Source organism: Citrus clementina, unplaced genomic scaffold (genome assembly GCF_000493195.1).
Source record: "Citrus clementina cultivar Clemenules unplaced genomic scaffold, Citrus_clementina_v1.0 scaffold_7, whole genome shotgun sequence".
Lineage (NCBI taxonomy): Eukaryota > Viridiplantae > Streptophyta > Magnoliopsida > Sapindales > Rutaceae > Citrus > Citrus x clementina.
In genome coordinates, this window is record NW_006262075.1 from 5,019,244 (window position 1) to 5,041,373 (window position 22,130).

At 35.7% G+C, this 22,130-nt stretch overlaps 3 protein-coding genes across 7 annotated transcripts; all 3 read left to right on the forward strand.

Moving 5' to 3' along the window:
• Positions 1–1,019: 1,019 nt before the first annotated feature.
• Positions 1,020–12,403, forward strand: LOC18036581 (methylmalonate-semialdehyde dehydrogenase [acylating], mitochondrial). 3 transcript variants are annotated; one of them, XM_024181328.1, is made up of 20 exons: positions 1,020–2,666; positions 2,877–3,407; positions 3,960–4,054; positions 4,275–4,343; positions 4,453–4,614; positions 4,698–4,776; positions 4,877–5,031; positions 5,277–5,340; positions 6,150–6,229; positions 7,124–7,189; positions 7,779–7,829; positions 7,973–8,124; positions 8,876–8,966; positions 9,187–9,267; positions 9,491–9,568; positions 9,707–9,742; positions 9,852–9,895; positions 10,176–10,254; positions 10,719–10,788; positions 10,935–12,403. In XM_024181328.1, exons 2-20 carry the CDS (start codon positions 2,900–2,902, stop codon positions 12,080–12,082), a joined length of 3,108 nt encoding a protein of 1,035 aa, XP_024037096.1. In that variant the 5' UTR covers positions 1,020–2,666; positions 2,877–2,899; the 3' UTR covers positions 12,083–12,403. The 3 variants fall into 3 exon arrangements, with proteins under 3 accessions (XP_024037096.1, XP_006426243.1, XP_006426244.1); XM_006426180.2 differs by having other exon boundaries at positions 1,020–1,195; XM_006426181.2 differs by having other exon boundaries at positions 1,020–2,762; positions 10,935–12,402.
• Positions 12,404–12,534: 131 nt separating this feature from the next.
• Positions 12,535–15,713, forward strand: LOC18036845 (uncharacterized tRNA/rRNA methyltransferase slr1673). 3 transcript variants are annotated; one of them, XM_024181329.1, is made up of 4 exons: positions 12,535–12,987; positions 14,007–14,304; positions 14,909–14,974; positions 15,295–15,713. In XM_024181329.1, exons 1-4 carry the CDS (start codon positions 12,635–12,637, stop codon positions 15,694–15,696), a joined length of 1,119 nt encoding a protein of 372 aa, XP_024037097.1. In that variant the 5' UTR covers positions 12,535–12,634; the 3' UTR covers positions 15,697–15,713. The 3 variants fall into 3 exon arrangements, with proteins under 3 accessions (XP_024037097.1, XP_006426245.1, XP_024037098.1); XM_006426182.2 differs by having other exon boundaries at positions 14,924–14,974; XM_024181330.1 differs by lacking the exon at positions 14,909–14,974.
• Positions 15,714–16,159: 446 nt separating this feature from the next.
• LOC18036165 (probable glycosyltransferase At5g03795) lies at positions 16,160–19,187 on the forward strand. The gene is made up of 5 exons (XM_006426183.2): positions 16,160–16,746; positions 16,856–17,142; positions 17,500–17,732; positions 18,566–18,723; positions 18,899–19,187. Exons 1-5 carry the CDS (start codon positions 16,294–16,296, stop codon positions 19,001–19,003), a joined length of 1,236 nt encoding a protein of 411 aa, XP_006426246.1. The 5' UTR covers positions 16,160–16,293; the 3' UTR covers positions 19,004–19,187.
• The last annotated feature ends 2,943 nt before the right edge of the window (positions 19,188–22,130 follow it).

Below are 22,130 nucleotides of genomic sequence, written 5' to 3' on the forward strand. Positions count from 1 at the left end.
TTGCTATCGCCCATCAGGGTACGCGCCCAGATGGCCTCTTAGTAACACTACTTGCAAGCAGGCTAACAACAACGAAAAGCCACAATGCCCTGCCAAAAGATGGTAAAACTTCGAATGCCACGCATATCTCATACACACACTCGTCTCGTCTTCACAATTTCTTTCCTTTCTATTTTAAAATACAAAAATCTATCTATACGTATTTCATTTTATAAAGCATTTTAATAAATAAAATGAACCTGTAAAATGAAGATTACTTGTTAATTGATAGATAATATATTTAAGTTAATGGATATAATTTTATTCTTTGTTATTTGATAATTTTTTTATAAATCACTAACAAAAGTAAAAACTAAATATGTAAATATACAAATTAATTTATATGTGTAAATAACAAATATCAATTATTTAATCTTCAACATCACATATTAATTCAGATCTTTTTTATGTTTATAATTGGAACAACATAATTCTTAGTTTTATTCGTTGTCTTTTTTCTTTTGAAATTACTCATTGGCTAAGATTGTTACAATATTTATTAATTTGTATTTTTTTTTCGGTTGAAGAAGAGATAATAACAAGAGGATAAACTAAGATTGGGTTCTGTTAATGTTAAAATATATATGTTTTTAAAGAACATATAAAAGTTTCAATATATTATACTTGTTTCTTTTTTATTGTTTAATCATTAAAATACACGTTTAATATATTTGATATCTAGTAAGTTTAAATTTCAAATGATTGAAATTAGAATATTGTCCTAACTAATTTTTAATTTAATGGACTGTTAATTAAGTCTAATAATACATACTTATAATGATGCTATAATTTTTATAATAATAGGATAGGAGGAATTTGAATTAATGTATTAGTGACCCATAAAATGATGTATTTGGGGGGGAAAAAGGCCAAAAAAGACAAGAAGAGACAAAAAAAGTAAAAAAAAAAAAAGAAAAAAGGAAGGAAAATCGGAAAACAGAGTTGGAGCACGTGGTCATATCAGAAAAGAAAGTGGCCGAAGAGAGTGTCGAGACAGGTTGAGGAGGTTGTCCCCGTGAATAAAAAAACTAGGGGGCGGCCAGATCGTTTTCCTTTGAATTTGATCAGCAAAGCCTTCAAATTTCCCTCCCACTTTCTTCCATTCTTCGTCTGTTTCTCTCACTACTGTTTTTTTTTTTTTCATCTTTTAAATAAGGTAACGTATTAATTCTCCTAAAACTCTATTTATCCCTTCCCTTGTTTTGTGATAGTAAACGCACCACTCATCTCTACAATGCAATATTTTTGTTTATCCTGGTTGTTATTTTTGGAATATCATTTCTGTATTTCATGATTTTGTTTTTTGTTTTTCCTTCAAATCGTTGTTGTTTGTAATTTGATTCTGTCCAATTCTGCTGTCCTCTTTTTACTTAATTTGCTTGTTTCATGGTCGTATATAGATATCCAGACTTAAAATTAGGGCGTGCAAGTGCCTTTGCCTGTTTTCAATCCTATTGCTTTACCTTTTGGTTTCAATATCATTTCTGTATTTTTCGAGTTGCTAGATTTTGTTCTTCTTCGTTCACATAAGCACTAAAACACGTAAGCGTTGTAATAGTTTCTTTCTTTGTCCATTTGATTGTCTTATAATCAAGCTTAGAGGCTTCTGCATTTTACTTGCAAGTTCTATTTTGGTTTTAAGTTGATGAAAGGTTTATTTAGTTGTATTATTCTTTCGTTTCTATGCGATGCTTGTTGAATGGATTGTGAAATGTTCTTTTGCATTTGCATTCTTTATGAAAACATATTTTCACATATTCTGCTGCTCCCAAAGTTTCACATACAAAGGGAAAGTTTTCCTGATGTTTGATCCTAAAAAGGGGAACATGCTTGAAAAAGTAACATGAAAAATCGATGGATTATTTGGAACCATTGACCGTTTTTGAAAGCCATGATCGTGGAATGGATATAGATCTATGAAGTAGCTTTTAAAGAAACTTTGTTTTATACACGCGTGCATGCACACACAAACACACCGGGGGACAAGTCTGATGTATCAGGACAATTTGACCTTTGTTTCATTAAGGGTCGTCGGTTAATTTGGTCTATGTATATGGTATCCTGGAGAGAAATGGACCAACAAGATGTAACTTTTGTACCAATCAATATGGGTTCTATAAGTGGTTTTTGCTGGAACGGCAACCATGGTCTAATCTCAGTCCACCAATTATGACTTTCAGAGGACCGTCAACTGTTTATGTCATTCAGAAGAAAGTCTTAGTTTTTGTGAGAATTGAGAGGTTCTGAGTCTATTTGAGATACTTCTCCCCTTATTTTGAGGTTATTTTTAATTATTGTGTGGGATAATAGTAATTCTAAGTGACCCTGCTGTTGTGCCACCTCGAAAGGCTAATTCTTCTGATGGATTGGGGCCTGTGAGTGCGATATACGTGGTTCCTAGTTTAAAGGCGACTTTGGTATTCTACAGAAGAAGAAAAAATTGCCATCATATAAGAATTCAGAAAGGACACCATCCAAAAAAAAAGGGAGTTTACACTCACCTTTCAGTTGTTATGGTAGTGGACTAGTGGGGTGGGAGAATCTTTTCAGGTGAGAAGAGGCCTTCAAAGTTAAGCTTATAGTAAGAAAGTGATCCCTTGGAATCTGAAAACAAGAGCTAACTAGTGGTAGGTATTATGAATTAGAAGATAGGGCTCTCACTCTCTTCCCCCTTTTTTTTGGAATTGGCTCTTACTCTTTTATTCTCTATGAAATTTTCAAAGGTACATTATACCTTAATTTTATTCCTTTAAGCTTTTATGTTTTTGTCTCTATACATTACTTGAATGATATCATATGTGTTTTCATTTAGGTGATTTTTTGTTCTTCTGGTACAGGAACACAAATTCAGATAGACCTTATGGAGCAGAAAAAGATGATTCCTCCACCCCCTGGGACTTTTCAAGATCGTGAAGATCTTATTAAACATGTTAGAGACTTTGGCACTAATCAAGGATATGTCGTAACCATTAAAAAGTCCAGAAAAGATAGAAGAGTCATTCTTGGCTGTGACAGAGGAGGTGTCTACCGTAATAGGCGTAAGATTGATGAAAATAAACGCAAAAGGAAAGCATGCTCCCGGCTTATAAATTGCCCTTTTGAAGCCATAGGTAAAAAGGAAGATGATGTATGGGTGCTGACAATAAAAAATGGGGAACACAACCATGAACCTTTCAAAGACATGTCAGAACATCCTTATAGTCGTCGTTTCTCTGAGGAAGAGGTAAAGCAAATCAAATTAATGACTGAAGCTGGTATAAAGCCACGTCAAGTGTTGAAGGCTCTTAAGCAAAGCAATCCTGAGCTGCAGTCAACACCAAGGCATTTGTACAACCTCAAAGCTAAAATTCGTCAGGGAAATTTATCAGGTTAGATCCCTACCAATGCTTTTGAAATGAAACAAATCATGCAGCGGCTAAGATTGGTGGGTGGAAGGTTAACATAGGGCTCTAGGATTGCTTGATAATTAACAAGGTAAATGAGATATATATTACCGAGATCATTTTCTTGATATTACAGTAAGTGGGAGATAAGTCATTTCTTAGTAAGAGCTATTGCAGAGTTTGAATGCGCACATTGACCAACCTAGTTGGACTTCTTTGTGCTTGGTGTCAGATTAATATTCTTCTGGGTCTCTTCATTATCTTTCAATACTAAAAAATGCTCCAAAGATATTGTGAGTAACTACAGGATTGATGTGGATTTATACTAATCTCTGCTTGAAAAGAGTTTTAACTTATTAACAGTTATCAAGCAGTACTTTGGTCTTTGAATAATCGACTAGCATAAGGGTTGGATTTCAGTAAATTAGTACGGAACAGTTAAAATGTTCAGTGGTAGAAGCGTTTTTTTCTTGAAATCAAGAGTGTCAGCTTCAGTGCCTACAAAGTTTTTCATTATCAAATGACGTTGTCTTGCAGAGAAAAGTTTCAAGTCCTGGAGACCAAATAGATCCACTCCTGTAAACACAAGCGCTTCTCCCTCTGGAGTGTCACCAAATATAGACAACAATCGAGTAAGTGATTATGTGAAGAAGAAAAGTTGGTATATAAATTGTATTCTTTCTTGAAATTACTTTGCCTAGGAAAATGGGTTTTTTCTGTTTTGAATTTAGTTTTTACTTCTCTTTTTATCCCTCAATTTCTTTCCGTGTAAATGTATATGTATGTGTATTTGTATTCTCTGTTTAAGAGTTTGAGATTCATACCTCATCTTAAATTTAAATATGGGTGAAGGTTTCAAATTTTATCGGGGGAAAATTTGTGGATTTGCGAGGATCTGCAACCATTGATGTAATAAATCCTGTAAGTGTAAAAATTTAAATAATGAATTTTACATTTTCCCTTAATTCTTGAAGGAGTTGTTCATACAGTATTTATTCACTACATAAACGAGACTTAATTTTTTGATCAGGCAACACAAGAAGTTGGTTCTCAAGTTCCTTTAACGACATATGAGGAATTTAAAGATGCAGTTGATGCAGCCAAACGAGCTTTTCCTGCCTGGAAAAACACTCCTGTCGCTACTCGTCAACGCATCATGTTCAAGCTCCAGGAGCTGATCCGAAGGGACATTGTAAGTGCAGTATTATCTCTTTTACTTTGCCTTTTTATTTTGAACTTCTAATTTTGATTTGCAGAAAGAAATAATTATTTCAGGACAAGCTTGCCATGAATATAACTGTAGAGCAGGGCACAACATTGAAGGCTGCTCAGAGAGATGTGTTATTTGGTTTAGGTATTCTGCATACAGCTCTTATTATATTTTAGAGGATAGTTTTTGTCTGATTGTCCGCGTTATCTAGAGTGATTTCCTCGCTTCCTCATTGTGCTTTCAGAGGTAGTTGAACAGGCTTGTGCAGTGGCAACTCTCCAAATTGGGGAGTTTGTTCCTAATGCTTTGTGTGGCCTTGATACTTACTGTTTTAGAGAACCGCTTGGTGTTTGTGCCGGAATATGCCCCTTCAACTTCCCAGACATGACTCCCTTGTGGGTATGTCTGTTGATTCCTCGATTCTTTTCTTTGGTTTTAAGTTCTTTTTTAATCTAGATGTTTAAATCAAGTTTCTGTTTTGTTTCAAGTCCTGAACCTGTTATTGTTTCTCTTTGAAATGAAATTTGAGCCATGTCTTGCTATGTTCTGTTGTATGGTTGAGAAGGTGTTAATTTTCTTTTCATGGTACTTAAAAAATGGAAGACAAGACTCTTGATGTAATAATGCTTCTATTGTTTCTACAGATGTTCTCAATTGCAGTTACATGTGGCAATACATTTATTCTTAAGCCATCTGAAAAAAATCCAGGTACTTCCTTTAGCTTTGTGGTAATAAATTTGGTTTGATGCCTTTGTAAACCAAATGAAACCGTTGGGAGATATTGACGTTGAACCCTATAACTGGAACTTCTGTTGTATGATGTGAAATTGCCAGTATGATTCTAGTGCAAGCAATAATTGCAGACTGAAGTTTATACAAAATTAGTGCTTTGTTGAGGATGTTTTATCTTGTTAAAAGTTTGGGTTGTAATTCAACTGGACTTAAATCAACAGTGTACCACTTGGCTTATTTGACTCTTCTTTGAACCAGAATTTTCAAAGCTTCCGGATGTCCTTAGTCCGGGAGAATTTGCAAATTGGAGTCTCATTTTTTAGTTATAATTTTAGGTGTCATATAATTTTTTTTAGAAGGTGGAGGGGTAGGCAAAACCTAAATAATTTTTATCTCCCACGCCCTCAGGATTTGAACTTTGGCGGTCAGCTGAATAAAACTGCTTGAAAACTACTCGGCCAAGCCTTTGGGGGCATCAAATATTTAGTTAATGACCGTTTGAAGTATTGTTAAAGGAATTTCATCAAGTCGCATTACTTGGCAGTGCTAAAATTGTTCTCATTTCGTTGTTATGTTTTGTATTCAGACCAATGGTTGCAAGGTTACATAAGAACGGAAAATTTAGTTTAGTTCGTTTTGCATCTTTTGGTAATAATTACCTGCGAATTTTGCATGGTTACCGGATGCATTTAACGTTGTCTTTCTTGTCAATTAGTTATCCATAAGGGACATTTGAGTTACATTGATGCGGTTAATATTGTTATTACCTTTTCTTTTTTCTTCAGGAACTTCAATGATTCTTGCAGCATTAGCAATGGAAGCTGGTTTGCCCGATGGTGTCTTAAATATTGTTCATGGCACCAATGTATAATTTACTTTCTCAAAACCCTTCACTTTTTTGTCACCCTTCACTTTTCTGTCATTCACATGATTGTAACAGATGTTATTGAGGATCAATGGTTTTGTTAATCTAAGGTTTACCAGTAATCTGTGGTGTGTTATCAGAGAAGAGGTGGCCTTTTCTTAGTGCAGAGTCCTTGCACCTAAGTGAAGTGACAATGAGACCAGCTGCTATCCGGATGGTGGTGCACACCTATAGGATTAAAAATTGACTAGATAATTCATAAACATTCTGTCCTTATTGGAAGGAGTGTGATGAGGTTTGATTTTGATATGTGGTTAGTGTTTTTGGGAGAAAGAATTAGAATTAACTAGGTTTGAATGGGAAATAAGAATTGGGGCGTCTCGTATATTTACATTCTGAAACATTCTGAAATCCCAAGCATATGTATATGATACATTCAAGGGGTTTCTTGCATATATCTGTGAATCAAATGTCTCTTTCTTCCTTGCATTTGACCTCATGTTGAAAACTTCAAGATTACATGGACCACGAGTTGACGATGTGGGATCATTGAAATTTGCATTTTTGATGTTAAGAAGACTGCTGATTTAATCTGGAAATGGAAAAAAGTATTTAGTTTGTGGTTGAAATCAATTTTTTCTTGCAATTAACCTCCCTTTGAGGTCAAGAAATTTACGATGTCGTTATGTTTATCCTTTGATTTTATTGTATGCAACTATAGCTTAAGGATTTTGAAACAGCCAATTCATTGGAGTTAGGTATCATTCACAGCTCGAAAGCAGTTTCCTAATACATAAAAAAATGCATACCTTGGAATGTGATAAATAAAGATTTCCAGCATGGGGTCATTAATTTATTGCTGAGAAATTCTTGTTTGGACATGTATTTGTGCAGGATGTCATAAATCATATTTGCGATGATGAGGACATAAAAGCTATATCATTTGTTGCTTCAAGCACTGTAAGTTGTCTGGTTCCTTATGATATGATATGCAATACATGAAGCTGCAACTTAAATTAAGAGACATGCAGAACCAAGTTTATATTTAATCTTACTGTGCTATTTGATGAAAATGTCTTCTTATAATGGTTTATTTTTATATTTGAAGCGAACTTAATGCATTTCCCATTAAAGTAAAGAATTTCATAAATTGTGGTATTGCCCTTTGCTTTATGGAAATGCACAGAAACTTTATTAATCATCTTTCAGCTTGAAATATGTTGTATGCTTGAAACCCAAAATACTTATACCGAGGGAATGTCATGGTTTTGTACAAGGATGCTCAATTCCAGCAAAGCTAAGCTCAAATCCTAAAATTGAGTGTATTTGAAATCCAAACAAGATAAGAGACAAAACAGGTCTAACAGATTATGATAGAAGCAATGCTCTATGGATTCCATCTTGATCCAGTCCTAAATTATTATTTCATATGTTTAATATTGGATTTTAAACTTTGTGTTTGACATTGATATCAATCTTGGTTGTTCTTTTTATATCTTTTTCTCATTTTCCTCCACATCTTTTTAAAAAGTTTCCCATAAACTTTTAGGCTAGCGTGCAGATGTATGCTAGGGCAGCTGCTAGAGGGAAACGTGTTCAGGTGAATACCCTCTATTTGTTTTGTTATCACTCTTTTTCCTTTCCTCTTTTTCTCTGAAAAAGGGTTTCTGTTACTCGACTAGGTTGATATTTTGAAGTCAGCACGAATTTCTTAGTTATCTGATTCTTTTGTTGACTTCATAGTCCAATAGAGGAGGCAAAAATTATGCAATAATCATGCCTGATGCAAGCATAGATGCCACTTTGAATGCTCTGGTCTCTGCTGGCTTTGGTGCTGCAGGAGAGCGGTGCACAGCTCTCAGCACAGCTGTTTTTGTTGGGAGTTCAGTGCAATGGTATATTGATTGTTTTACTTGAACTTATTTGCTATCACAGTCATTTTTCCTTGAACCAAATCCACTATGCCCCTTATGATTCAAGTTCGAAGGCTCATATCTCCTTTAGATGTAATTTATTATTTACTTGAGATCTTCATTGCAAACAGCTTAAATTTGTTATGCTTCAACTTAGGCCTCTTGGAATTATCAATTTATCATGAGCTTGGATATACACATTCTCTTAGAAACAATTTCTGCGAGTAAATATGCTTTAATAATAAGGGATAAAATAGTAGTTATTTTAAAGAAAATCAGACAACAATTGTTAGCTTGGACGGTTTTTGAGGTCAAGGATATTCTCTACAAACCACTTTATATCTTGTAATTAAATATTTCGTCTTTTATGTATTTGTAGAGTTTCTAAGACTCTCTGCTTTCCTTTTCTACTTAAGACTGTCAAAGCCCTTTAGAAATTAAACACTCAGAAGTAGAAATTAACACTCAGAAATTTTACCTAAAAGAGCTCCAGTGCAGACTCAACACTAGCTATTTATATGTCCTTTTCACCTTTTGATCATTTAGGTTGCATTAACTTGATTCATCTAATTAATTAACACTGGAATCTTATTTTGGCAAATGTTGAGTCATGCTGTATTTATATGATAGTTCGTGCATTTGTTCTGATGAGCAAGTCGTTATTCTTTTTGGAAAATAGATGATTGGTGTCAGTAAGATATATCTCAAATCATAGGGGTTCTGCTTTTTCCAGGGAAGATGAACTTGTGGAGCTTGCCAAGGCACTTAAAGTGAACGTGGGAACAGATGCTAGTGCTGATGTTGGGCCAGTGGTTAGCGTAGAGGTGGAAACATACCTCCAAAATTTTAGAATAATTTTGATCTGAGTGATAAAATAGGACTGATGTTGACAGTTGATTTCTGTTTTTTGCATCATATGTTTTTCTATAAGTGGAAAACATTCCTTTACATCTAGATTGCCTTTTCATTTCGTGCATTCTGGATGTTTTTTGATGATTTTTTTTGTCCATCATTATATTTCCTGAAGTTTTTTCTAATTCACAGGTAAAGGATCAGATAAGCAGATTAATTCAGAATGCTGTTGACAATGGGGCTAGCCTTCTCCTTGACGGGAGGAATATTGTGGTATTCATTTATTCAATTTACTAGAAGAGAATATCATATTTTATTGCTTTAACTATTGCTTGACGCTTATTATTTTCCTTTTCTTAGTTCTGCTTGCTATGCATCCTTTAGAATTAAGTGGGCTTTAGAGGATTTTCCAGAGAAGTGTTGATAATTATTGATAATTTCTTGTGTTCAATTTCCATATACAGCAAACCTTCTCTAAGTGATATTGGGTTTGCAGGTTCCAGGATATGAGAATGGAAATTTTGTTGGTCCAACGATCTTACGTGATGTTACATCCAACATGGAGTGTTACAAGGTACTTCTTTTCGTTCTACTATTTCTTTTTGCATTTTCTGAATTAATGGACTTGGATAATTATGATTCTCAGTGGAAAAAGAGTTGAACCAAAGACCCTCCCATATTCTTGACCACACTCTTATTTTGTGTTGAGCAGGAAGAAATTTTTGGACCAGTTTTACTTAATATGCAGGTAACAAACATTTGATTACTGTTTTTTGTTCCTTTATAAAAAATTTTATGGCTTTGATTGGAGACAGATTGACAGACTTCCTCTTGTAATCTTTTTTGACTGTGATCAGGCTGACAGTCTAGAAGAGGCCATAAAGATGGTAAACAGAAACAGGTACTTATTCGCTAATTGTCACCTTTAATTTTAAGTTGGCTTTATGATGCATATCTTTTTTGCATTTTAAATTCATTCTGGGGAATAATTAGTGCTGGTTGTCGCTTTTCCTAACCATGCAAACTTTTCTTAATTTTTCCCTTGTAAGTTTTGATGATAAAGTTAGTTCTTGAAGACTAGAACTCTTTTGAATTTCCTTGGGTAACAAGTTGAAGTGCACGTTCAGTGTTCTCTTAATAACTATACTTCCCTTTTTTCATTCTATTTACTTGTTTTGCAGGTTCGTGAATGGGGCATCGATTTTTACATCATCTGGCTTGGCTGCAAGGAAATTCCAGAATGAAATTGAGGCAAGACTGGTAAGCCGCATTTAGAAACTTAGTCATGAGTTTTGCAAAAAGCATGTTACCAAACATCTCTTTTGTTGACCTCTAGATTCCCTTGTCTCCTAGTTGATTAATGCACAAATTTATTTGACATCCTTTATAAATATGAGTGCCAATCTGTGGGCTAGAGATGTTGCAAAAGTTTATGCCTAAGCACTCTCTGCATTGCTCATATGTGCTATTTGAAGAAGAGGTACCGGGTTGACCATAGAGGAGAATGGAGATGTTGACATTGAGCATGCTCAAGTTTTGCATGTTTCACTAATACTTGCCTGTGGGGTGTTCCTCAGTTTGCTCGTCATAGAAGGATGGAATGGTAGGAGAGTAGGTGATCATCCCAAGAACATAGAGACTTGCGATACCCTTACTCTTGTTTGAGCAAACTCTATATAATCATGAATAACGGTGGTTTCTGACATGAACTTTGTATGATTTAGGTTGGGATCAATGTTCCAGTTCCATCGTCTTTTTCCTCAATTAATGAATCTGGTGAATTCAATTTTTGTGGTATAGTTCCCTTGTCCCCATCTCATGTATCTCTTTCTCTCCTTATCTTTTTGCTCACAAACTTCATTAGGCTTGGTCAAGGTTTATTGGAGGGTATCTTTAGACCTTCTATTGTTTTATCACTTTCGCCTTTTGCCTATTTGCAGGAAAATCAGGTGTGCAGTTCTACACCCAGATCAAAACTGTGGCGCAACAATGGAATGATTTACCGAAACTCGGGATGCCATTAACTATGCCGCTGTCATCTGAGACAGATATGAGAAGCCAAGGAGTTTCTTCAGTTTTTCCTCAATCATCTGAGAGAGAGTCACCTAGCCCAAGAGTGTCTCCAGCCATGTCCTCAGCATCAGAGAGAGATTCACCAAGCCATGAAGTACTGCTGTCCATTCCTTTCACATCGGAGAGAGAATTGTCTGATCCAGGAGTATCATCCCTATCACCTACAGCTAATGTAGACTTACCAGTCCAGGGAGTATCGTTGTTCACGTCTCCAATCATCATGGATTTGTCTAACCGTGAGACATCACTAGCTATGCCTTCGGCAACTGTTGGGGATTTGTCAAGCCAAGTACTCTCTCTACCTATGCCACAAACATCTGAAAGGTTGTATATGCTCCAAACATCTAATTGGAAATCTCCACCCATAACATCTCGAAGGACGGATGCTATTCATCCACCCTCTGAGAGGATTTATATGCCATGTACATCTCAGAGGAATGACAACACAGCTCGAACATCTCAGAGGACCGACACTGCAATGTCGTTGCCTTGTGACAATGCATATGTACCTATGTCTTGTAAGACTGATAGTATTGGTCAGTTATCACACAGGAATGATGGTATGGCTCAAGCTTCTCATCAGGCTGATGCAACCTTGAATCAAACTTCAGACAGGACGTACATGTTTTCTACTTCTCTCTTGAATGACACTGTGAGTCAAACATTTCATAGAACCAACACCACATTGTTTCCAACTTCAGAGAAGATATACATTCCTTGTGCATCTCCTGGAAAGGACCATATAGGCTCACCAGCTCTAAGGACTGATATTCATTTACATTCAAATATTGCATCGGCTTCTCAACCGGCTGATGTTTTACCTCCAACTTCTGAGAGAATGTATATGTCTCCACTTGTTCAGAGAAATGCTGGAATGCCACCAACATCTGAGAGGTTATACATGCCTGCAACATCATCATCTCAGAGGATATATACCCAAAACCCAATACTTCAATTGGATGATTTTTCCAGCCAAGGGTCATCTATTACTTTGCCTACATCTCAGAGAATATAGAATACTACCCACTGTATATTTATTTTTATTTTTAGGTTCCTAGTAGACAAAGGTATCTCATAGTGTCAATAATTCCATTTGATTTTCCAAAATTGAAGAGTTAATGCCGTCTCCCATATTTTTGCATTTATTCTATAGAGCGAGAAGCAAAGAGAGCCTGGGGCATGGTATTGCAAGTTATGAAAGCCGTTGAAGTGTATTATGCAGTTAAGCAGTGCTAGCAAAGCAAGTCTGTTATAAAATTTACGGTTACAGCAGCCTACAGGAAAATAGCAAGTGAGCCTGATATGTAATTGATCTGGAGTCATGGAATTTGGGAAGCTGACATAGCAAAGGAAATTTAACATGCTTTTAGATAATTCACCTGCCCACACTATTCCTAATAGTGCCCTGGCTCCAAAAGTCCAGGGGCCCTGTCCAGTTTCCTCAGTTGTTAATGCTACAAATGGGCAATTTTCTCACGATTTGAAATGCTGTGGACTTGATTGCATTTAAGGAAAAATGAAAGGATCTTAATGAAAAAATTTAACCAACAATTTGCTTACGAAAACAATGAACTGGTCTTCTCGGGAGAGGAAGAGAAGAAGAATGCAGTACACTTACACAGCCGGGGCACCAGCAACTTATCCTCCACTGCCCAAAATCGTAACTGTGAAGTCGAAGCTATCATCTGCTAAAACCCAAATTCCAATTCGATACAGTGCTCATGAATACAGTAATAATAATGATAATATAAATATAAATGATGATGAGGATGATGGTAGGAAGTTCGCTTTACCTTATCACGTCAAAAACATAACGAGCACTTCAAATCCATTTGTGAAGCACTGCCTCAAGCTCCGGCAGAGCTCCTCTTATCGCCACTCTCATGGCTCTGCTTTGGTTGTGGGTACCACTCCTATTAGGTAACCTGAACTATTCCCGCCTTTTTTTTTTTTTGTGTGATGACATTCGAGTTTGTTTTAGTTAATTTTGCAAAACATATTTCTGCTGTTCTTAGTTATCATAAATTTTACATTGGTGTTGGGTTCATTTTCATGTTAGATCAAATAAAAAGTTAGTACTCAATAATTTGCAGTCCTTCGTACTAAAACTACTTCAGGAAATGAATGAATGCTTTCTCTTTTTGGTCTGAGTTGTGGATTTGTAGTCTATAGTTTGCTATTATTAGTATCAATGTTCTCCAACTTTTGGAAGAACCAACAAATGATTGACGGGCATTTTTATCAAATACATGCTTTAGTAGTTTCTGTTGTCTATGTTTATTTGTCAATTCTCATAGCCTGTTTCTTGCTACCTTTTCTTGATGGATTGAATTCATGAATACTTGAACTATACTGTATTTATTTTTTATTTTTTTGCAGTGCTGTGAATTATATTGTGTTGCCACATTTCATAATGCAAACCTCTGTCCCAAAAAATGTTTTTATTCGGAGGTCAACACACTTATTAACAAATGGAGAAAGCAATTTACAAATTTACAATATGTTGTGTTACTACAGCTATAAATGGGGGCAAAGAGGGGAATGCATCTACGGGTGGGGCTGTGGGGTGTTAGGAGCATTTCACAGATTAGCTATTGAAGGGGATAACATCTGGTATTGGAAGTTATTGATAGGTTTTCTGTTAAGGTTCTGAGTGAAAATTGCTGAGATGTATGTTTTTGGGACCTTCAGTAAAGAGAGTTGAAATAGGCATCTACATTACGACAGACCAATGATGTGCTTCTCATTGTAGGTTATGCTTTTATATAATATAACTGAAGGGGACTATAAGAGAGAAATTAAAAGGAAGTGATGATTTTGAGCAGAAGCAACAGTATCTTCCGGGGAAATATACAACTTTGATGCATTATTGTTCCACAGGAGACTATAGTACTTCCCATTATATGTTGAGTGAAATCCTTAATGAATTTTATTCGCAGGGAAATATACAACTTTAATAGGTCCTTGCAAGAGAGAACTGTCAGAATGGATTGTTTACTGTTACTTGATAAGGTGGAAGTTCCTGAAGGACTAGACAATATTTCTACTCATACTGTGCGTGTTAGCTCTGTGGTGATGAAAAAACTTTCTGGAGTACAATCATCTGAATCCATTGAAGCAATTGCCCTAATGAAAATTCCAACTAGTGTTTTTAGTATAGATGTCAATCAAAAAGAGGCAGATTGCCGAAGTTGGTTCCCATCTATACACCGAATTCTAGTCCTTGATGGAATTCAGGTAAATTTCACTTACCTAGAAATTTTTTATTTTGCACTCCTGTCAAATTTTGATCTTTAATTCTAATCTCGCATTATTGTGATGAAGGTGGCGCCATAAAGCCTCATTGCCTTAAGAATGTTAGGAAACTGATGATTTTGCATGTTGGTCTAATCATTGGCAACAAGAACTAACCAAATACCTACTCTGTGATAGTTATTGAACATACACATAGAGGAGAATCCTAATGGAAATTCAAATTGAAGATATTCTTATGTAGCTATATGCACTAGGTCAAGCTTACTTCTTTTGACCTTGTGGTGCAACAATAGTCTGAACTTGTTGCCATCATTTTTTTTCCATGATTATTTGTTGGCTCTGCTTGTTGCAACATAATATGTTTGAACTTATTGCCATCATGTTTGTTCTATGATTATTTGTTGGCTCTGCTTGTCGCAACATAATATGAGAATGTATTTGAAGGCTTATGAAGGTTCTCATCTGATGCTTGATTTAACAATTATAAAATTTGCATGGCATTTAGTTCTACAGCATTCTTTAATTTAAAATTTGCAGGCATTTAATACCTGGAACATTCAGGGCACATGCATCACTAATGTGTTAGAGTTGTTCCCTGCAGGACCCCGGTAACCTCGGCACATTACTCAGAACAGCTATGGCCTTTAAATGGGTAACATGGCAAACCTAATATCTTTCTACCTTTGGTTTTTCCTTTTTAATTATCTTTTTATCTTGTTGATTATGTGTTTATTTGTATGTGTTAAGCACGGTCACTTCTAGATACTCGTCAATCAGTCATGCATGGCCGAAATATATTCAGTAACCCAAAATCCAAAAAAAAAAAAAAAACAATACCAATCCATGCTTGACCCAACAATAGTATAAATGATGCATACATCAAATTCCCCCATGATTCCATCATTCATATTTTCTAACATTACAGCATATCTTATGGATGGTTATAATGATTCGAGGGTCAAAATGCAACAGGGAGGTGTTTTCCTGCTTCCTGGCTGTTGTGATCCATTCAATGAGAAAGCTCTTCGGGCTAGCCGTGGGGCCTGCTTTCAGCTCCCCATAGTTTCTGGCAGTTGGTATCATCTTGAAGTGCTTAAAGATGAATTTCAGATGAAGTTACTAGCTGGACATGCAGGTGGTAATGAAGAGCCGAGACCAGTGTTACAGTTGTCTCAAGAGCTTGTGGATTCTTTCGCCGGTGTTCCGTTGTGCTTGGTTATGGGTAGTGAAGGGCGTGGCCTTTCAGAGGAATCACAACGGGTATGTGAACTTGTGACTATTCCGATGCAAGGAGAATTTGAGTCCCTTAATGTTTCTGTTGCGGGTGGAATTTTCTTGTACATGCTTCAGCCAAAGACTCAGAAATTTATATAATTTTTAACTCAATTTAATTGATGGTTTGATGTTGAATTGACGACATTGAAGCGAGATTATGATTTATATTTATGCACATGCCGTGTGCATCAAATATTGAAACAGCAGTTTTTTTTATTTTTTATTTTTTCAAGTAAGATCATTTATAAAAAAAAAACATAAAAACATTAACTCAATATTTCGCTGTAATATATGAGGTTCGATCATACAATCAGTATATCAACATCAATATTGAATATGTAATATATATCTTATTTTATTTATATAATAAATAAAATATTATATTAATATAATTTTTAAATTACAACATATTATGTTTGAGAAATTGTACCATACAATTTAGGGCGAATTCCAAACGCACCTTATATTATAATATATTAATGTTATATTATTTTGTTTTTGTTTTTTATTAAAGAAACGTGTAAAAATATTATTACTATTTAAATAATAACCGAGTCACTCCAGTTTACATCTTATTTAACTTTGGAGGTAAAAGAAAATATATCAAAATCAGAAACACAGACGCAGAGATCCTCCAATCCACAGCCTTAGTTGGGAACTTGGATTCAACCGGAATCCGCCGCAGTTTCCGGCGGGATGATAGGAAGCAAGGCGGCACAGCCGAATCAAGCACAGACGACATTGTGCTCACTCCGAAGCTCGCTTCTTACTTTAGCACTTGTAACCCTACTCTGCTTCACTTGTCTCTCCTTCAATTCCTTTCGCTCTTACCCTCTACAAAACAACTTCAACTCAACTCTCTCTTTTGCCATAAACAAACAAGATTATTCGGATTTAGGCTCTGATGTTTTCCACTCGCCCAGCGTCTTCCACTTGAATTACTTGGAAATGGTGACAAATTTCAAGATCTATATATACCCAGATGGTGATCCCAATACATTTTATCAAACCCCAAGAAAATTGACCGGAAAATACGCCAGCGAAGGCTATTTCTTTCAGAATATTAGAGAGAGTCGCTTCTTGACTCATGATCCCGATCGAGCCCACTTGTTCTTCATCCCCATTTCCTGCCACAAAATGCGCGGCAAGGTAACCCACATCCACATTAACTTAGTTTTCTTTTCTTAGACTCATTATATTGCTGTCACTTGTGTTGTGGCTTTTTTGAGATTGATGGGTATTTCTTTCTTGAATGCAGGGAACTTCTTACGAGAATATGACAGTAATCGTTAAGGATTACGTGGACAGCTTGATCAACAAGTATCCTTATTGGAACAGAACTTTGGGTGCGGATCACTTCTTTGTAACTTGTCATGATGTAGGTGTGAGGGCAACGGAAGGAGTTCCGTTTCTCATTAAGAATGCAATTCGAGTTGTATGCTCTCCTAGCTATGACGTTGCTTTCATTCCACATAAAGACGTTGCTCTGCCTCAAGTACTGCAGCCATTTGCTCTTCCCCGTGGAGGACGTGACGTTGAAAACAGGTTACATTTCATTGATCTTTTCATGTATTAGTTGCTTCCCATGTTAGTTGTTGTTCACACTATACTTCGCCTAGTGTTCATCTGGGCTACTCAATTTTTGATAGTTCCCGTTTTCAATTGTGCTCTTAGAAGTAAAACAAACTCTTTTTGCTATTGGAAAGAATATAGGGGACTGATGCTCTTTTTGGTACTGCTAATATCGGCATGTATCCTGTTTGTTATGGTTGTGGAGGAATTTTTTTTTCGCTGGCCCACAATATATGAGGAATAATTGTTGGTTTTGTGTTGCTGCTACATAGTTGCTTATTTTGAAATCTTATTCATCGATTTAACTGTTAATTAAAACATCATTTGCAGGACCGTTCTTGGTTTTTGGGCTGGTCACCGTAACTCTAAAATTAGAGTTATCTTGGCTCGTGTATGGGAGAATGACACAGAACTTGACATTTCAAACAATAGAATTAATAGGGCTATTGGACCTCTTGTATATCAGAGGAGATTTTATAAGACAAAATTTTGTATATGTCCTGGTGGCTCACAGGTCAATAGTGCTCGTATAGCTGACTCAATCCATTATGGATGTGTTCCTGGTAAGTTCTTAGTTTACACTGTTGTTGCAATGAGTGAGTTCTAGGAATTTTGTTTGTTTTTTAAAATTTCTCTCTCTTTCTCTCTTGATTGCTTCAAGGTATATATGGCTTCTGAAAGCCTTATACCTGGATTAAAGAGAATATGTATTGCTATTTTCTTTTCTCATGTCTCCAAACATGTAGTGGTTGTTTTACATAACCCCTTGGATGAGGCTTCGTAACAGGAAACACCACTTTATAACCTTGATGGTTTCATCAATCCCAATGAACAAAGCCTGTAAATAATTGCCAAAGTGTAGAAGAGTTGCCTTATGAACTATACTGGGAAGGTTTTTCTTCCTTTCCCTTTAGTGGCACTAAAAGTTAATGGATACGCAAGTGTAGAGGAGTTGCCTTATGAACTATACTGGGGAGGTTTTTCTTTCTTTCCTGTTAGTGGCACTAAGAGTTAATGAATACTTAATCCAGCATGGTACAAAGAGTGCTGCTTTAAGTGATTGTGTATCTTTTTAGCAAAATTTTGAAGAGCATTGATTTTGAAATGATTTCCTAGGTGTAATCTAATGACCTAACATAACTTCCTGTGCCTATAATTTTATTTTATCAATTAGGCATTCATTGTATTTTACTTGTGTACATAGAATGCTCGCTAAGTTCTGGAATTAGATTAACCAATATTGATAGTATTATAGAACCAATATGTGGTAGTCTCACTTTGAAGATTTGGTGTTTTTCCCCCCATTTTCCTCGTTTTGAAGGATATTAGATGTTACTTTAACCTTCACTGTAGTTTTATTTGCCCCTGTCTGAAATCTTCTGTTTGTTTATTGCAGTAATATTATCCAATTACTATGACCTGCCATTCAATGACATTCTTGATTGGCGAAAGTTTGCTGTCATACTTAACGAAAGGGATGTTTATCAGCTCAAGCAAATTCTCAAGAACATCTCTGATGCAGAGTTTGTTTCACTTCATAATAACCTAGTGAAGGTAAAATTTTCAAGCGCTCTAGTTGAATTTTCTTGTTATAAACTGACACTTTTTTTATATGAAAAATCCTTAAATTTCTGTAATTGGACAGATTAAACAATTTTAATAGTAATCACTCTCAATATGAATAACTTGCTGTCTGTTATCAGTAATTTGTTGTGCTGTATGTTGTCAGGTCCAGAAGCACTTTCAATGGAATTCACCTCCTGTCAGATTTGATGCATTCCACATGGTCATGTACGAGCTATGGTTACGCCGCCATGTGATTAAGTACTTCTAGTTTGCTGAATGATATAATTCTTTTCCAGTTTTGTATACCTTTAAATGGCTGCTTCCTAACATCCCGATTCCCGAAAAGTTTGTAGAGTATCTCACATATAACACACGAATCTTTAACCGTGATCCTTTAATGGAATTGATGCGTATGCACCTGAAGGTTGCAATTGATTTGTTCTTTATCGGTTCGTTTTGTGGCAATTCTCTTTTTCCAGATGTACAGTATTTCTGGTATTGATAGTTTTAACTCAAAATAATCCAAACTCCATAGCAGTTTCATTTTAAAGAGTCGCAGTCGATGACTTTTTGCCGTTGTGGCCAGTGGGGTTGAAGTTGTGACACGGGCCGGGTTGGGCCGGACAAGCACCTGGAATCACATCCTACTTATTGAACAAAATTGTATAAATTAATGCGACGTATATTAAGAGATTGGTGCTACGCTGCGTTAAACGTAACATAACAAGATTTATATTAAAATCTATAATTTTTTTTTTTTAATCAATCAATTATATTTTGTCACCTAGTCGAGTTCCATTTTGTTGATTATCCTTCACATACATTAAATTTGGCACGTTAAGTTTGATTGAGTAAAAAAAAATGATAATTATTGAGGGAAAAAAAAAGAAGAAAATTATTAAAAGAATTTTGATGATGGTAAAATAATAAAAGAGAGATGATATGACTTCTCTGACATCTGTCCTCCTCCTCCTGCAACGTTATTATCCGTTGAGTGGTTAAATTGCTGAATTGGGTGCCCTCCTAATTCCTGTATGGACAAAATTTCCTGTGGGGAATGGTTGGCTGTTCAGTTTTGTCACCTACACGAAGACGAAGTCAAATAGTCAATGCACATGCGTCACACACTCGGGCCTCAGGCAGCAGCAGTGACTGATGCCTTCGCCCATCACACCATCCCTGAAATTCAAAGCATGCTGCACATGCGCTGATTCAAAAACAATGACTGCTTGAAGCAGGTTCCACGTGAAAATAAAATATCTTATTTATCATATTGAGGCAGCCCTGCTCGCCCCAAGACCAAAAGTTGTGCAAAGCTTGAACACCACCTGTATCTCCTTCTAATCTTGTGGCTTGTGGGATGCACTGGTCAACATACTTGTCCATCGATTATGACTGGAAACTTGGAACACCTGCTGCACCTTCAACAATTTCCTCTTCTTCTTCCCCCCTCCCCCCTTCTTTCAATTTTTTACATCCATTACGACTAGAAAACAATGTTAATGAAATTTGAAATATCCCAAAAGCAATCATCAAGTTGAAAGTAATGTAGTTCGGCGCCGCGGGGGAATATCTTTATATTAAATTCTTTTTTTATGCATGTATTACTGTTGGATAAGTAATAGACTAATAGTCTGATTTCTTGTGGTATTTTTCTTTCAATACACACACACACACACACACACATACACACACACACACATACATACATACATCTAATATGGGCAAATAAAAAAGCTAAGAAATATAACCAAGAGTAAACACAAAATTGTATTACATTAGAATGTTACCTCCTATGATTAGTTATTATTTTTTTTTTTTTTTTAACGAACCCGTCCAAGTGTTACTTTATTCTATATATTTATGGTAATGTATTCGGTAAACTTTCGTCCAAGACTTGGCAGAATAGTTTTTAAACAATTTCCATTAAATGATCATTGTAGATGAGTACGGAATTTTCCAACCTCTTGCCCCCCCTTTTTTTTTTTTTTTTCCTCCCCAAACTTAATATGTCTCAAATATATTAATTGCTTGGTCAATAATAATCATAAAGGCTAAGGACGCTAATTGGGGTAAGCATCATCTAACAACATTATTTCTCAATAAAAAGTCAAGGTGACAACTTTGACCAGATGGACTGACTAAGCGACTGTGAGTAGTTGGTAAGAGCCTGCCATAGCAGACCGGTTACCCCGAATTTTACGATTGCAATATATATATCAATCTCGTCGGGTCAAACTTATTTTTTAATAATATTTTTTCAAATTATTGAGGTTGGCCATGCGATGATAATTCCATTCGGAGCTGCTTTAAAATATTACCCACAAATCTAACGACATACAAAATTTAGTGCGACCATACCAATTTTTTTTTTTTAATTAATTTAAGTTACTAAAGCTAAAGAGTGTGCATATGCAATTATTTGTTCAAGTGATAATAAAAATTTATGACAATATTTTCGTAACGGATGCGTCTGCAGAGGCAGTAGGTAGAAATTAATTAAGAGCCAAATTATCACGACGTGGGTGTTGAAATGTTGAATCAACGAAGCTAGAAAAGGAGTGATGTGATTGAGGTGGGTAGAAAATGGTGCAAGAGGTGAGAATTGTGCAATTAAAATACCAAGGATGGTAAATGAGGAAGGCATCTGCGCAAAGTGGCCGGCATTTTGATGCTCTCGTCTCTTTTCCACAAATTCAACCTTCCCCCACCATCAACTAACTACTAAGTCAGATAGATACCCCTTGGATTAAGCATCCCTTAAAGAATATATGTGAATAAATTTAATTTCGTATACATTGAACATGTTACATATATAGTTCTTAGAATGCGCCTTGTTAGTTATTAACTTGGCTAATTGAGGCAGTTATATCACTAACTAATACATTTTATTTTTTATTTTTTTTTATGTGTCCCCCCCCCCCCCCCCACCAGTCGAAATTTGTAATGTTTAGATACTGGAGATTCTTTCGCACATCTAGAGTATCTATCTATCGAAAGGTAGATAAGCTAGAGAGGTGCAGGCGTTGTCGTGCATGGTTTCATTGTTTAAGCTTTAAACTTTGTTACTTTGTTACATAATAATAAATTAAATCGCCTTTGGTTTGTTGTATCAACAAATTAAGAAATTAATCAAATATTATACAATACATGGAGGTGCACTATACGTAAACAACATGTTGGCTTCATCACGAGAATTCAATTGCCGCGCTTTTTAGGGCATTGTGTGGAGTTCTCTCATTCCTTTAATTTATGATTGTGGGGTCATCTTCATGGATAAGAACCAAAGTATTTTCTTTCTTCTTTTTCTTTTTTCAGTTGGTAGTATAACTACATTATTATTTTTTTTTTTGAGTCGGCCAGCAGGAGATTGACTATGTACAAACGTATATATA

Excerpts from the sequence above, each read along its gene's own strand:
- LOC18036581 (XM_024181328.1), top strand. The coding sequence starts at position 2,900 with ATGGAGCAGAAAAAGATGATTCCTCCACCCCCTGGGACTTTTCAAGAT. Across the intron at positions 6,230-7,123 it reads ATATTGTTCATGGCACCAAT|GATGTCATAAATCATATTTG; the intron begins GTATAATTTACT and ends GTATTTGTGCAG. Across the intron at positions 9,268-9,490 it reads TTGACGGGAGGAATATTGTG|GTTCCAGGATATGAGAATGG; the intron begins GTATTCATTTAT and ends TTGGGTTTGCAG.
- LOC18036845 (XM_024181329.1), top strand. The coding sequence starts at position 12,635 with ATGAACTGGTCTTCTCGGGAGAGGAAGAGAAGAAGAATGCAGTACACT. Across the intron at positions 14,305-14,908 it reads TAGTCCTTGATGGAATTCAG|AGTTGTTCCCTGCAGGACCC; the intron begins GTAAATTTCACT and ends CTAATGTGTTAG. Across the intron at positions 14,975-15,294 it reads CAGCTATGGCCTTTAAATGG|GGAGGTGTTTTCCTGCTTCC; the intron begins GTAACATGGCAA and ends AAAATGCAACAG.
- LOC18036165 (XM_006426183.2), top strand. The coding sequence starts at position 16,294 with ATGATAGGAAGCAAGGCGGCACAGCCGAATCAAGCACAGACGACATTG. Across the intron at positions 17,733-18,565 it reads CCATTATGGATGTGTTCCTG|TAATATTATCCAATTACTAT; the intron begins GTAAGTTCTTAG and ends TGTTTATTGCAG. Across the intron at positions 18,724-18,898 it reads TTCATAATAACCTAGTGAAG|GTCCAGAAGCACTTTCAATG; the intron begins GTAAAATTTTCA and ends GTATGTTGTCAG.